Source organism: Oryzias latipes, chromosome 14, assembly GCF_002234675.1.
Source record: "Oryzias latipes chromosome 14, ASM223467v1".
NCBI classification, from domain to species: Eukaryota; Metazoa; Chordata; class Actinopteri; order Beloniformes; family Adrianichthyidae; genus Oryzias; species Oryzias latipes.
In genome coordinates, this window is record NC_019872.2 from 20145053 (window position 1) to 20160050 (window position 14998).

Below are 14998 nucleotides of genomic sequence, written 5' to 3' on the forward strand. Positions count from 1 at the left end.
AACATTTTTTAGGAGCAAATTTCAATTTTTAAATACGTATCTGCTTCATAAACAGACAGAGATAATATCGATTTTTTTATTACATTCTAGTTTATTTAATATATTCTTCTGATTATTATAATTACATTTATTGACAATTTCTGCGAGAATAGAAAATAGGAGCACTGTCTGCTCTTCATTTGGGCCTAAAAGATAAACACCAGGCTGACATATCAGGACATCATTACATTCTCTAACTACATTGCATTATTGCATCCAGCAGGTACTGCATGAAAATTGCCTCACGCAACTGTAAACATGGTGAGAGAGGAGAATGCAGCCACGTGTGAGGGCGGAAATGAGACCCACAATGGCCCATTCCTGCATGAATCTATCATTGTAAAAGGCTTTCTGTATACAGACTATTACCATTTATTCTGTCACCTGTCAGACAGTAGCCTTGAAGCAAACACGCACTGTATGATAAGTTGGCACACGAGCCCCGCTGTCAAAGGACCAAACATCTATCTCTCCATCCGGTGGCGGCGCCTAGGTTGTTTTTTTAAACAGTGAGCCTATTTGTGCACTAACTCAAGGTGAGCAGACGGAACTGCTCATTTATATTTGGGTCGAGCCTGCAGCCCTGGACGTTTTCCCCTCATAAAGCAGCTGCTGTTCAGCTCCACCAGCCACCAGCGCAAAGATGATATGCGGCTCTGATCAGAGCCCGCCATTTGAAAACAACTCGGGCAGGGAGGAGGTAGTAAAACACGGCCGCTGACCTCAACTGCTCTCCTCTCGTCCTTGCTGCTCGTTTCCACCACGCCCCAGCATGCAGGCGGCGGCTGGGGTTTCAGGGGGAGAGCAGAGGTGGATGCGTGCACTTCACAGGTGGGCTTCCTTTTAATGATGAACCGATGGGGAGGCGGGAAGCTGCTGGATAATGATGATGATGGCTCTTTTATGCTTTTGGAGCAATTTTCTGAAGTTTTAAAAGTGAATCCTGACTTGCGTTAGCGTTAGCATGCCCTTTCATGCCTGGTGACAGGAGGGAGAATTTCACTGAAATAGTTCACTAAGTCTTTCATGTTTCACTCTGGCCCTCAGCCATCCCTCCCTGAACTCCTCATTACTGCTCCACTCTTGACATCGACGCTTCAAATGTCTTTTTTGATCTGTCTGTTGCACATGAAAGATTCCCGCATAACTATACAAAAAAGAAAGAGCGCATACAAGTCCTCTATGGACACGCAGAGTAGAGTTGTGAGGGGAAAAGCAGATTTGCTGGGCTATTGTTTTTCAGGCATAATGGGCGGTGGTTCCCTCATACGGATGCAAATGCTTTAGACTCTTTAAAAACCCACTCCCATCATATTTGGAGCTATTTTAAAAGTGTTCCCAGTGGTCTTTAATAACTCACTCTAATGAAAATCTAGTTTTTGATGTTTTTAATATGTTCTTATGGCATTTTTCTGATGATGGAGGATAACTTTTAAAAATATTAAGCTTAACAATGCGCTTAACAATGCATATTTAAGTTTTTCTTAAATTGAAATCGTTCTGAATTAGGTGTCATGGTGCCTCTGTCAGCCCCGCCCCCTCTGCTCTGCTCTGCTCCTGACTCCACCAGCTGTGACCAATTCACTCTCATCAACCCTGCTGCTCAAAAGGAGACCCAGCTCCACAATTCAACGCCAGTTCGTTGCCCCTTTTGGTGACTACGCTCATGTTTTCGCATTCTAAGTCTTGTCTCGCAACTAACGTTATTCTCCCTGCCTCAGGATTCCTGCCCTCGAGTGTCACCTGTGTGGAAGTCAGTTCGAACCACTCCTGCTTTCCTTTGGAAACGCCACGCTCCGCTAGCCGCGCTACTACCTCCAGCCATGCCTCAAGTGTCGCTCCTCTTCAGACCTCCACCAAGCTACTACCATCTTCCTGGAAGGAAAATAAAAATCCTTACTTACCTCTCACCTACCTGTGTCCTCATTCTGGGTTCCAGCACCTGGGTCTGTCGCTCCTCCGAATCATGACATTAGGAGAAGACTGAAAAATCTAGTTAGAAAAAGAATGTATTTGTGAAGTAGAAAATACGCTGGGGGGGCCACGAGCTTCCTGCTATACTCTTCTCATGTACGTCTTTGTTTTCCTTGTCTGAGCTGGAATCTGGAACAAGACTGTAGGACCGGATAGGTCCAAGATGGCTTATTATTTTTGTTACACCAGTAATGTTAGGTTTGGGGTGTAAGGGGCTGTAAGCTAGTGAGAGAGCATGTAAACAGATGAAAAAATAGGGGTGGGCTCACTGCACCCCCCCCCCCCCCCCACACACACACACACACACACACACAGAAACTATGTCCTAGAAAACGACACAGGTTTTTGCGTTTTTTTCTGACTAAAAACAACATAATCATTATTAAAAGACCACTGGGAACGCTTTTACAATAGATCGGTATGGGTTTTTACGATGATGCTGATTTTAGCCAAGATAAAAAACCTATGTTGTTTTCTAGGACATTAGCAGTTAATTGGATATTTGCCTCTAAGGTGTGGCCGGGACTGGTGGCACAAAGCTACTGCGCCCCTCTTCCCCCCCTTATTGTTGAATGTTGAAACCAGGGAGCTTGAGGTCCACCCAGTGTATTTTCTTCAACACAAATACATTCTTTTTCAGACTGCTTTTCTTTGTCTGCTTCTGATTCACAACAATTGTATTGCTTAATTGTTTTTCTATGTGTCCTCCATCATCAGAAAAATGCCACAAGAACATGTGAAAAAAAAACACAATTTTCATCGGAGTGGGTCTTTAAGATCATTTACAGCAGGCCGACACACCCCCATGCAGGTGCACTCCCCACAAAGGTTCCACAGTAGCATTAAAGGAGAAAGGCAAAGTGATAAAAGGATGATGGAGACTTTACTGCTGCAGTAAATCCACAGAGCACCTCCAGTCTGTGCACTGCAGAGATTTCAAAGCTCCCCCACTTGTAGGCTGAGCCCATGTGTTTGTCAGAAAGCAGACGGGGTCGCACTCAGTCCCCCCGGTATACTGCATGTGTGTGTGTTAATCCGGCCCCCACCCACACTTGAAGTGCCGACATACAGCACAGGATTTAATTTCTCTCTCCTGTTGTGCAGAGGGCTAACGGCCAGAGCACACCCATCTTCCTGTTATTGGGCAGCACATAAGGGGCCACGGCCATGTTTGAAACCCATCATGTTATTCTGAAAGGGGCCTGCACTGTTATATACACGAGTGAATTAATATGCAAATTATGTTTCAATGGCAAATAAACAAGTTGGCAGCTAAGAGTATTTTTTCAAGCTTATTCAAAAACATTTTCAAGAACTGATAGTTTATGAAAGCTTTAACTGTAAAAGACGTTTGTGTTTCTACAGAAACAGCGCTGTTCAAAAGTTTAACCTCTTTTGTTTTGCTGAGTTTTGTTACACACCAGCTGTCTTTAATGGTGTTCTGTTCAGTCCTTGTACCTGACCATCTTCTGAAGCTTTTCTGAGGTTTTCTGGTTTGTTCACACACTCCAGTACGTCCCTCGAGTTAACGTGTTTTTATGCTCCAGGCATTTTTTTTTCTTTTTAAGGTTTGGGTTTGAAGGCTGAACAAACAAACAACGTATGAAGAAATCGCTGCAAATGACCGGTTGCAAAAAGTGAACTGAATTGTTCTGAAAAAAGTTCTACCTTATCACATTAAAAGACTATAGGGAGGCGTGGCTTATTACAAACATAATAAAATTTATTTAGAATTGAGAGGGTTTGAGACACACATTTCTATGACTCCTATCACATTAGCATGATCCAAACGTTTCTATACAACCCATTAGAATTAACTGGGTCTTTTTTTTCCCATGTCGTTCATCATCATTCCACTAGGGGCAGCGGAAAGCCTTTTCCAACTCATATCAAAATGGCTGCCTCTGGGAAATCTCACTTTTAGTTGGAATAATTTAGCTAATTTTCAAAACCCTATGTAGAGACTAACTCACCTATTGCTTTTTTTTTTTAATGACTACTTGCTGTATTGAAAGAATACACATTTTGCTGATAGTTGATTCTTTGTAATACAGTTACACCATGTTAAAAATGTGTGGATCAAATTTGAGACAATGGGTAAAAAAGGTGCTTTTCTCCCAGAATGCTTATGTCAATGAGATGGTATCTTAAACTAACATTGTTGGGAGTAAAAACTTACTTAATCACACAACGTGTCATTATTGAGACTTTCTTCATCTCGTAAAAAATTAACATTGCAAAAATTGCTTTATGGATTTTATCAAAAGGTTTAAAAAAAAGTCCTAATTCCAAAATATTTCACTTTTCTGCCAATTCTTTGATGGAGTGAGCTTTGCAGGGTTTAATCCAGCTGCAATACAGTATGACCACTGTTCAACATGATCAAGAGGAGCTGTCAAACTTCAAAATGAGCATCAGAACAGCAACAAAGTTGCTAGAATTTTTTTCCGAACACTGTGTGATTGTTGGTGTCTTAAAAGAGGAGATCTGAATGTCCTAAACTATTGATTTTTTTTCATCAGGTTTTAGGAAAATGATCCAAAAAAGGGACAACATCCAAGGTTGTTGATACCAGAACCTATAGCAGAAAGACAGAGATATTTTTAGAGGACAGAGGCATAAATGTTTGATAAAACAGAGTTACACTTAAGACTAAAACGGAAAAAACTAAAGTTTAAATATTTAGGTAGATAAGCTGAGCCGCACTGACTGCTGCTCATGAGGCTTCAGACAGCAGACTCACCAAAATTGGAATAGAAAAACATTCCCTGTATTGAGGAATTTCCACTTCTAATCCAAGACTTGGGTAGAAGGATTGGAATTTAGTCTGAAAACATGGAAGCACTGAAATGTACAACCATACCACCTTTAAAAAAGTACAAATGGCCTTCTTGATGCATTCTTTGAATATGAAACCAGCTCCAGCACACAGGTGAACCTCTGGCACTGCAAAAGTACATTTAACCTCAACAGGCTGCATAACAGCTGCATAGAGATCACCCTCGCAAACAGGCGTTCAAGCTTCCACTTCCAATATAAAAGCTATGTAAACAAGCTTTTACGTTCTAATGCCCCTAAGCAAAGATTTATGACCATTTTCGGGCTCTACGTACAAAACGTGTAACCATTGAACGCATGTTGCCAGGTAAACCAGGTTGAAATTTGACCAATCAGGAACTCTGATTTGATAGTAACGTTTGGGACAGGCGGCGAAACTCACCAAACGCACAGCGTAGCTGGTTTATCTGGTGAACCCAAACACGACGACAAGCCTGTCCTGTATGTTTTTCCAATAGAGATGAATCAAGGCCACTCCCCTGACTTGATGGTAACCCATTTCATCCATTGCAAGCACGCTGGCAGTCAACCGGACCATTTTCATCTTCGCGAGATCCGCACCACTTCGACGTTTTGCACCAAGCCTCTTCCAGCTGCAGGTGGCAAACATGCACAGCGTGTACAAAGCATAACACCTGCATAGACATTCATCCTTATTCTCCAAGAAAAATGTGAATCTTGACTTTTTTGCACTCTTTAGCTAAATATAAAAACTTGATTTGATCAACCCTAAACACATATAGCCTTAATTTCTACAATTACAAACAAGTCAAGACGATAACAGCTGATTATGTAAAAAAATACTCTCTTATAATGTATTCAGAAAACAAAGTTTTCTCCCAAAACTAACAAACGTTGTAAATGTAACTTGTTAATCCACCTCCTTACTACTAGTTGTGGTTCACTGAGTGATGAAATGAGTGTGCACCATGGGTTATGCACCAGCAAGTGTTCTTTATATGTAACTGGCAATAAGGCATGGCGAAGCATCCCCAGTAACGTCTACAATTCATCATTTTGGCATGTGTGGGGTGGAGGGGGGGCCGGCATGGTCCCAGTTTTGTCAAAAGATTTCAGCAGTCACATTTTTGTGTTACAGCCCAGAATCTGTGCTTTAACACACGAAAGATGAGGACAAACTCAACGTGTTTATCCTTCCTGTTGGCCGTCCACCTTTCATTTCAGCTGCAAGACAAAGCAGAGCAGCAGCAAGAGCGTCCAGAGCCCAAACCCCACCGCAAACACAGGAAAGCATGTGCGGTCCAAGAGCGGCTGGATGCAACACCCTCCTGTTTGGCAACACAGACAAGCGGTGGTGAGGGGGGTGCAGCAGACAGTTGGTTGGCAACTGCAGAGGCCGAGCTAATCCAGCTCCGCCGTTTAGCGCCGTGAAGCAGCTGGAGGCGCGTAAGCTGTTAACAAGTTGAGGTGAAAATGTTTGCTGGCAGGTGCACTCCTCCTCCTTCACACTTTTCCCGAGCAGCGGGTCACAGCAAACCGCCTCCAAACGACACGTGCAACCAGGCAGCCGCCTTTGCAGCGCTGACGCTTTCACCCGCACACCCATTTTACACACATACGAGTCAAAAAGGCTGGAAACTGCACAGCATATGCTCTGGTGGAGCGACACACATCGCAGCAGATGAACTGCAGCGGTAAAGACATTGTGTCATTACGTTTAATGCAGCCAGGAAATCACACCTTAGAGTTTTCCATTAATCAGGAAATTAAGGACAAATCCCACCTTTTCCAATCAGTGGTGTTCAGCCCCCACCTTCCTTCACATGTGACATGAATGCTGCATGAACTGGTGTTTGTTTGCCCCCTTCTTTTACATCTCGCTGCACCGAGTCCATCTGTGAGTGGCTAAACAAAAGCAGCGGCCCTGCCAGCCGGGCGATGCCTGCAGCACCACTGGAGCCCAGCCCGGCTTTCAAACTCTTTTGACAACATGGAACAACGGCAGGAGAGCCAACAGAACAAGTAGGGCAGCCTCACAGGGAACCTCGTCCTCCTCTGGTTCACTCACAGCAGCTGCAGGACTCCGCCTGACTCGTCAGGGGAGCCTGAAGCTGCACTCTTCTATTCTTAGAGGAGGACTTGGTCTGCTCACATCTGCAAACATTTGTTTGTTGAACAAAAGGTTCCGGATAAAGAAGAGGACAGCACTAAGGTTGCATGTTTACATGCTTTTTATCTCTCATTTATGTTCCAAACACTAAAAACGGATTTGTTGCTTTTGGATACTAACAGTTCTTGTTCTATTCAATTGAATTAAAGAAACTTTATGAATCCCACAGAGGAACAGCATGACAAAGAGCCAAACAAGAACAAAAACTACACTAAACAAACAATAAAAGACCTTTGTGCTTAACACAAACGAATGAGAAATAATTTTTTAAAAATTGTTTATTCAAATTCTAAACTCTACACAAGGACTTTGCAAATGAATCAACAGCATTCTGATGAACTCTTGACCGATCACAGAGTATGGCACTTAAACATGAGAACTGTTACATCAGAATAACTATTGTACTCATCTTTATCTTTTTTTTCATGTTTTTTTATTTCATTTTGTTTTATTGCACATGAGAGCATAAGACACCAAAGCTAAATTCCTTGTATATGCACTGTACTTGGCCAATAAAGCAAATTTTGGCGGAGACGGTAAGGTGGAAAAAGTTGTTGAACCCATGAGAATATTTGAGCCTAAAGAGAAATGGTAAATGTTGTATATTTATTTGGTGCCATTCTACCTAGTTTTAAGGCCCAAAGTGCTTTAAGTCACAGTCTCCTTTTACCCATGAACACACACATCCACACACTGATGGGACTCCATTGCTGTACACTGGCGCCAATCTGTTACCAGTAGCAATGTGGCATTCGGTGTCTTCCCCAAGGACACTTCAACATAAGGGCGGGCAAGCTAAGAACTGAACCTGTGATCTTCCGATCAGAGGTTGACCGCTCCACCTCAGAACCACAGCCACCTGTGATAGGAAGAGTTTGTGCGCTTATGTGTGTGTGTGTGGGGGGGGGGGGGGGGGCATTGACTGTGGGAACTGGAAAGAGTGCGTGTGACATAACCCCTAGAATATGACTTACTTCCAGCTCTGAAGAAAAGAAGTCACATTTCTCGCCACCATATTGGAACCAGAAATCATCAGTAAGCAGTGATTGGTCGGTCTGAGTCATTGTTTCTATAGTAACCACTCTCACTAATCGGGAGTGAGATTGTTGGAGGTACACTCCCCTACCACTTGAAAGTGGGCTGCATTTCCCAAAAGAAGTCTATGAGATTTTGGCTTCTTGGAGCGAGCGGGTACTTCCTGTTTGGACCGCCAGAGGGGAGGGGTCAACCAGTCTAGTTTTCATAGACACTCTATGGTAGAAACACTGAATGTCTTCACAACTTGTTCAGAGAAAACATTTAAGTACTAGTGTATGCTTCTCGTTAAACCTTGGGCATAATCTCTGCCCCTCTTTGTTGTGCAGTACCTCAAGGCTCATTATTGGTGCCCATCCACTTCTCTTTGTATCTCCTTTGACTGAGCTTCAGTTTTTTTCATTTTTTTATTTCATTTCAATAATTGCAATGTATTAACCTGACTGCCATTAAAAATAAGCAGTTTCTGTACTTTGATAATAAATTTTAAATTCAATATTTATTTTTAAAATGCAGTTTTAATTGATTTTTTCAAAATAAAGCCAGCATTGCTGTATTGATTTGATCAATTTTATGCAAAACTTTTAGTTTAGATTTCCAATATCTAAAGTTTTGTTATATATTACTTCATGTTCAGCGCACGGGTGACTAATATGTGAGACACACTCTATAAATAAGTGCGCAGTGGCAACAATCTGCTCCCACAAACACAGGCAACGTCGGTTCCTGGAGTTGACGGTCGGCTTTGAGCACACACTGAACGTCCTGTCTGGTTTGTGTTGCTGTGCGCGGGTTGTTGACAAGCTGGAAATGGATGGCATCAAAAAAATGATGTGCACATCAGTGAGGACTGGTGAAGTAATAAAGTGGGTCTGATGAAAACTTAATGGGCCCTTCAACTTTATTAATGGCTTTGGGATCCGACTCGGGCACAGCGGCTCCCTGCCGTAATAAGACGCGTCGCACTGAGCAGAAAAGCAGCTTCATGGACCTCATACTTACAACTCATCAGGAACTCATAACAAGGAGGGTTTACTCACTGACAAACTGATCGCTGTCACTAAAAAGTCCCAATTTTCAGGACAGTGTTGTTAATAGATCTATTAAATGCAGTTTGTAGTTATTTTATATATTTTGGTTTAGTTTTTCTGAAGTAGGTCATGTGTTCCCGTTCTTTCTATTGGTGTGATTTACAATTTTCACACCAGGTTAGAATATCTTTTAGATCAGGTATGTAGGTTTGCTCACACGCCTGAACATAAGAACTGGACTGAGTGAGTGTGATGTCACCCATTGAAAATGGTTTACTTCTGGTTCCAACAAAATGAAGTCAATTTAGTCGCCTTTTTTTGTTTTTTTTACAAAACAGAGGCCGTCATGTTGGAACCAAAAATCGTCAGTAAGGGGTGATTGGTCCAATCCGGTCTGAGTCAACATTGCTATGGCAACCACTCTCACCAATCAGGAGTGAGCTTGTTGGAAGGCCACCCTGCTACCACTTTAAAGCCGGCTCAGAAGAATCTGTCAAATGTTTTGAACTTTTGAGGTGAACCCGGGCATCTGATTGGTCAGTTTATAACTTGAACAACTTTAGCTACAAAAAAAATGGAAAATAAACTAGGAATATCAAGGACATGTTATAAAAAAGGTATCAGCGCATAAATGGGTCTTCTGACTAATAGCATGCCTTCTTCAGTACTAAAGCTCATGCTTTCCTCTATGTTGCCTTTGGTGCTTTCACTTTAGGGCCAGTTTACAGCCTTTGTTTATGTTCAAACGTAGCTCCTGACTGGCCGTAGTCTGGCCATGGTGCTTTCTGAACCTCTTCCTGTGCATCTCTGAAACCAGACCTGGACCATCCTTTGAAAATGTTTCTGGATTCCTGCCTGCCTGTTTTAGCACTGACTTTAATAAAATCCTACATTTCCCTCCTGGGGTTGTCATCTTTTTGGGTTGTTTATCTATACCTGGCTCTTCAGCGCTACAGAAACATTTCTTTCTCTACTTAACGACTAAAATGATCAGAGGCCATGTATTAGCTTATACAACTGCATGAGGCAAAAGAATAAAGATTTCAGACACCAAATTCAGATGTTTTTTCCACACTAAAAGGGGAACATCAAAGCTCAAAAGTCACTTTTTTATTTTAACGCTGATTTTATTTTTTTATATTCCATCAAACGTGGTTAACTTTATTTTGTATAAAACAATTAAATGTTTACTTTTGTATTTATTGTTTTTTGTAGTTGATCTAATTTGTTAGTTATTTTATTATTTTGGTCTTGATTTTTACTTTTTCCAATATTTGTTTTTTTTTGTTTTTTTTTTTACTTCTGACCATATAGAGCAGAAATCTGTTCTTTTACCTCTCATTTTTATTTATTTACTTACTTTTTCTTTCCTTTTTTGGTCCACAACCCCTAAGTTTTGTATATTTTCATTCCGATTTGGTTCCGTAAACTTCAGTTTTCAGTGTTGCAATAGAAAAAACTTCAGCAGGACAGTCAGATTAGGTGTCACAAATATTTAATTTTTGAAATGTTTCTAACAGAGTGAAGGTCTAAAAAGTCTTTAATCTCTGAAAACATGAGTGATGTTAAACTATTTTCAAATCCCACAAATGCATTTATTTTAACTCTGACACAGATTGAGATGTTTTATGTCATAGTTGAGGCACTAAATTTTTTTCTTTATTAAGTCCTTAGCTTTAATTTTTCTTTATTCATTCCAAAGGGTTTATGACAAACCTATCTCCCCAAATGGACGCACAAGCTTCTAATAAAGACATAGTGGGGCTAGATGTCTTGCCCAAGGGCACAATAACAGTCAAACTTGACGGTTGAACTACCCGTGAAACTATTAGCAGGCAGGTGTTTCGCCCACTGACCTACAGCCAAATGCAAAACCTGCAAATGGATCTGGTGATGAAAGGAACTTCGTCTTTCATCTGACATCACTGGAATGTGATGGAAAAGTGATCAGACTGGTTAACCTTTCATTTCATAAAACTCTCTCCAAAATATATAAACTCGTATGCAATCTAGATAAAAACATTTCAATTTCAAAACAAAGTGGAAAGCAGGTTTGAGCAGCAGCACAGATCAAAGCTTCTGGTCAGAAATTTGTCTAAACGCCTTTAAAATGACAAAAAGTCCAAATCTGCAGCTAATCCATTTCAAAACTCTTCACAGAATTTACTACACTGGACAGAGAATGTTCAAGATGGGTCTCAGAAACGCAGACATCTATCTGTGAGCACTGTGATAGTAATCGACCCAACAGATACATGCTTGCACTGTGGTTCTGCACACCTGTCCAGGCCACAGGTATGTCCTGATCTATCAGTGTGGCTTCATGTTTCAATCACGGCTTCACCTTCACTTTGTTTGCTTGGAGACATGAGTGCCAGCGATACAGTTGGAGGATTATTATCTATCATTTTCTTAACTCTTTGAATAGCAAAAAAAAAAACTGTTTTACTTAACTGGAAAAACAAGAAAAATCTCTCTCTTTATTTGGGGTGGGGGTGGGGGCTCTTCAAGCAATGGGACCCCTGGGCTGGGGAATAGTTGTTGCCGTGTCACTGTGGTTGGGGTTCTGATCCTTGCCCTTGTGCGCCGGCCATCTCCAAAATTCCAACTGTGGGTGAGCCTGGTCAGGCCATGTTTACAACACTCCTTGTGGACCCCCACCACTCTTGGGCGTCCTCCACCTGGGCAGGGGTGGCCGGCCTCTGCCTTGCTCTCTCCTCCTGTGGGCTGGGTGGGTGGCTCCCTGGAGCGTGGGCAGGTCTCCCTATGGGGACCTGCCCACGCTCCAGGTGGCTGGGGAGAGGCTTAGAACTCCTGGGGGGGGGCTATTCTTCTGGTCAGGCTGGAGCTTGCACTCTCTGTCCTTCATGCCTCCCTGCTCTCTGGCTTTGGGGGCCCCCGTGGCGGTCTTGCTGGCCCTGGCCTGGGTGGCAGATGGGATTGCCCAGAGGGTGGTTGTTCTCTATCTGCTGCCGTCCGGCTGTTGGGGGGTTCTGGCTGCAGCGGGGGTCTTGGTATGGGGAGGACTGGGCACTCTTTCTCCTTCTTTTTAAATTCCGGCATCCACCCCAGAAGAACATAAACACTCACTCGAGTCATCATAAAGCTTTATGAGTTCATTCCCCCCCTCCTTCTATCCTTCTATAACCCCCCCCCCCACACACACACACACACACACACACACACATCCCTATCTCTTCTTCCCTTCTTTTTTATTCCATCTGGTCCAACAAAAAATGGTTAAAAATATAATTCATATACATAAAGTTTAGTCAAAATTACAAAAGGAGTATATTCAAATATACACCTTGTGTGTCAGAAAATTCCTAACCCCTATTGTAACAGCAAAATATGTCAAATATGTCCAACATGAGAGGCGTCCAGCTCTCATCTGTTTGCTCAGCTGTTGGACGGACAAGTTAAAAAATATAAATAAATAAGGAAAAAGTGATCCGACATTGCGGGGACCGCCTGCTGACTGTCCCCGCCCCCGCCCCCAGATAGACCTCCACAGGTGAGAGGTGCAGCATCGCTCACAAACTCTTTGATGCAGTTGTGACTCTGCAGGCTCAGAGGGAAAAAGATGAATCACAGTTGCAGGGGCTGCACCGTAGAGCATTTATTAATAAAACCCTTTTAAATGCAAATGACTTCATGCATAAATCATTTCTCCAGAGTCTCTTGTTGATTTTTCTTTTGTATAATCCTGCACATTAAAAAAAAAATTATCAAAACTTTTTGCAAAGTCTGAGGCACTTCTGCAAAAACACAGATCCCTGTGGGCACCTTGACGCCCCAACATCCTATGTGTGAGATGCTGTTTGGCAGAGCCACACAATTGTTTATGCCCATCATGCGGTCCACTTGTGTTTTTTTGTTCGCCAGAGAGAGGAAGCTGAAATGTCTGCTGGTGGGGAGCCCTGAAAGGAGAACCGCCTGCCAGCTTGGTGGCACTTTTGCAGTTTTGATGCGTGTCTGGCGTGCTGTTCTGCAGATGCTGCTCTGTGTGATGCGCTCTCCTCCTGATCACACAATTGTTTCTCCTAAGAGGCATTTCTTCTTTTTTATTATTTTACCATTTTCATGTGAAAGACCATGGGGGGGGGGGGTTCTACCACCTCATTTCAATGATAAACTGCAGCACAAACGTAGAGTTTATGCAAAATAAAAGCAAGAATTTGAACAAACTGAAATGTATTTTTGTGAGGCAAAAAACTTCCAAAATATGCTTTTGGGGGGGATTTATTGATGTTTTTGGTGAAAACCCATGCGTGGGTGTGGGGTCCATACCTGCCAGGAGCTGGAGGGGATCTCAGCGAATCTGCCCAGTCCTCCAAAGGTGTAGCAGCGGTACATGCGGTCCAGAGACTCGGAGCAGTGCCACAGCAAGCCGAAGCTGACCGAGCCCTTGTCGTGAGGATGGGGATGCTGGTGGCCGCTCCTCGGCGTCTCCTTAACAATCCAGGCGGGAGAGATGAAGCTGAAACTGCAGACGGCGACCAGAGCGGAGGACAGCAGCACCCAAAAGCAGCCCACGCAGCTGAACATGCTGGCAGCGTGGGGCAGAAAGCCCAGATCGAGCGCGAACCCGGCTTCTTCTTCCTTCTTCTTCTCCCGGCTCAGCATTTGCCTCCGACTTCAGCCTCCCACTACCCGGGCATCCGCAACTGCAGCAGCAGGGAGAGCCCGCAGAACATCTGCTCTGGAGGTGCGGGGGACTGTCAAGGTCCCGATGAAGTGGGGTTGGAGCGCGCGGGAGCCCTCAGGCTGATGGGAGGGGGGCGATTTCCACGCGCAAATGCGAACGCGGAGACATAACCGTGACGAAATTCACCTGCGAGTCCACGTCCAGGAGCTGCACTCCTCTGAGACTCCCCTCAACATTCAGCGCACTTTGCCTCTGCTTCTCCCTTCTGTCTCCATAGAATCAAGCCGCTGTCCGAAACAAGAACCATTCCGGAAGTTCCTTTCACAATAAATCTCCAACTAACTAAGTCCTTCTATTCAGATGGTAAATTATCCCTTTACAACACAACTAAGATTATTTGAAGTCCTTTCTAATTGGTCACGGGTAGAAAAACCATTTGTCATTTTGTCTGATTCGTTTATTAGTTTGTCATCCCAAAAGTCCCACTCTGATCATCTTTTGATCAATTGCAAAAGTGTTCCCAGTGATTTAAAATATGATTATGCACTTTTAGCCAAAATCTAAAATAAAAAAAACTGTGCTGTACTTTAGGACATAGTTTCTGCAGAGCCGCAGTAGTTCATTAGGTACTTGCCCCTAAATTGTGGGCGGGACTGTTGGCACATAGCCTGGAAACCAGGTCAATTGAGGCCATTCATGATTGACTGGTTTCAGAGAAGTTACAATTCTTTTTATGTCAACCGCTGAGCACAAGAAATCCTGACAGACCACATTATTTCATTTTAGCATCCATTTCTATTTTTAAAACCCTTATTTAAGTGCCCATGGTGCTCCACCAGCTATGAAAGGTGCAATATTTTAAACATACTACTCGTTTAAACTCTCTCTAACACAAGCTTGTTAATAATGAGAATAAGATTAGAATTTATATTTATGCTATTCATTTTTGCATATTACAGTCTTAAACTAGAACATGAATCCTAATTCAGTACCAAAAAAATGCAATCGTGAGCCGGTAAAATGGCTTTTCAACAATTACTTTCATGTACACACGTCAACATGATTAAATTTTTTGAAAAATGGAGGTGGGATATGTGTGTGGGTTTTTAGAACTTGATGTAAGTGATTAACAATAGCGAACCAGTCATCTTTCAAAATTGTATTCAAAGTAACCTAAAGTCAAATCTAACAAAAGCAGTTTTTGTTTTATTTTGAAAGCTAAACAAAGCCCTTCCGGTATTTAGCATAGGCGGTTTTTAACTTGTCTCAGGCACCTGTTCACCTTGATGGTCACACTAATCA

General features: G+C 42.7%; 1 protein-coding gene across 1 annotated transcript in view; it reads right to left on the reverse strand.

Annotated features, from left to right (window-relative positions):
* The window catches only part of LOC101167817 (transmembrane protein 211), a 163469-nt gene extending 149485 nt beyond the window's left edge, over window positions 1–13984 (reverse strand). Inside the window, exon 1 of the mRNA XM_011483716.3 lies at window positions 13339–13984. Coding sequence (XP_011482018.1) covers window positions 13339–13674 — 336 coding nt within the window. The 5' untranslated portion in view covers window positions 13675–13984. The remainder of the gene's footprint in view (window positions 1–13338) is intronic.
* Window positions 13985–14998: the final 1014 nt, after the last annotated feature.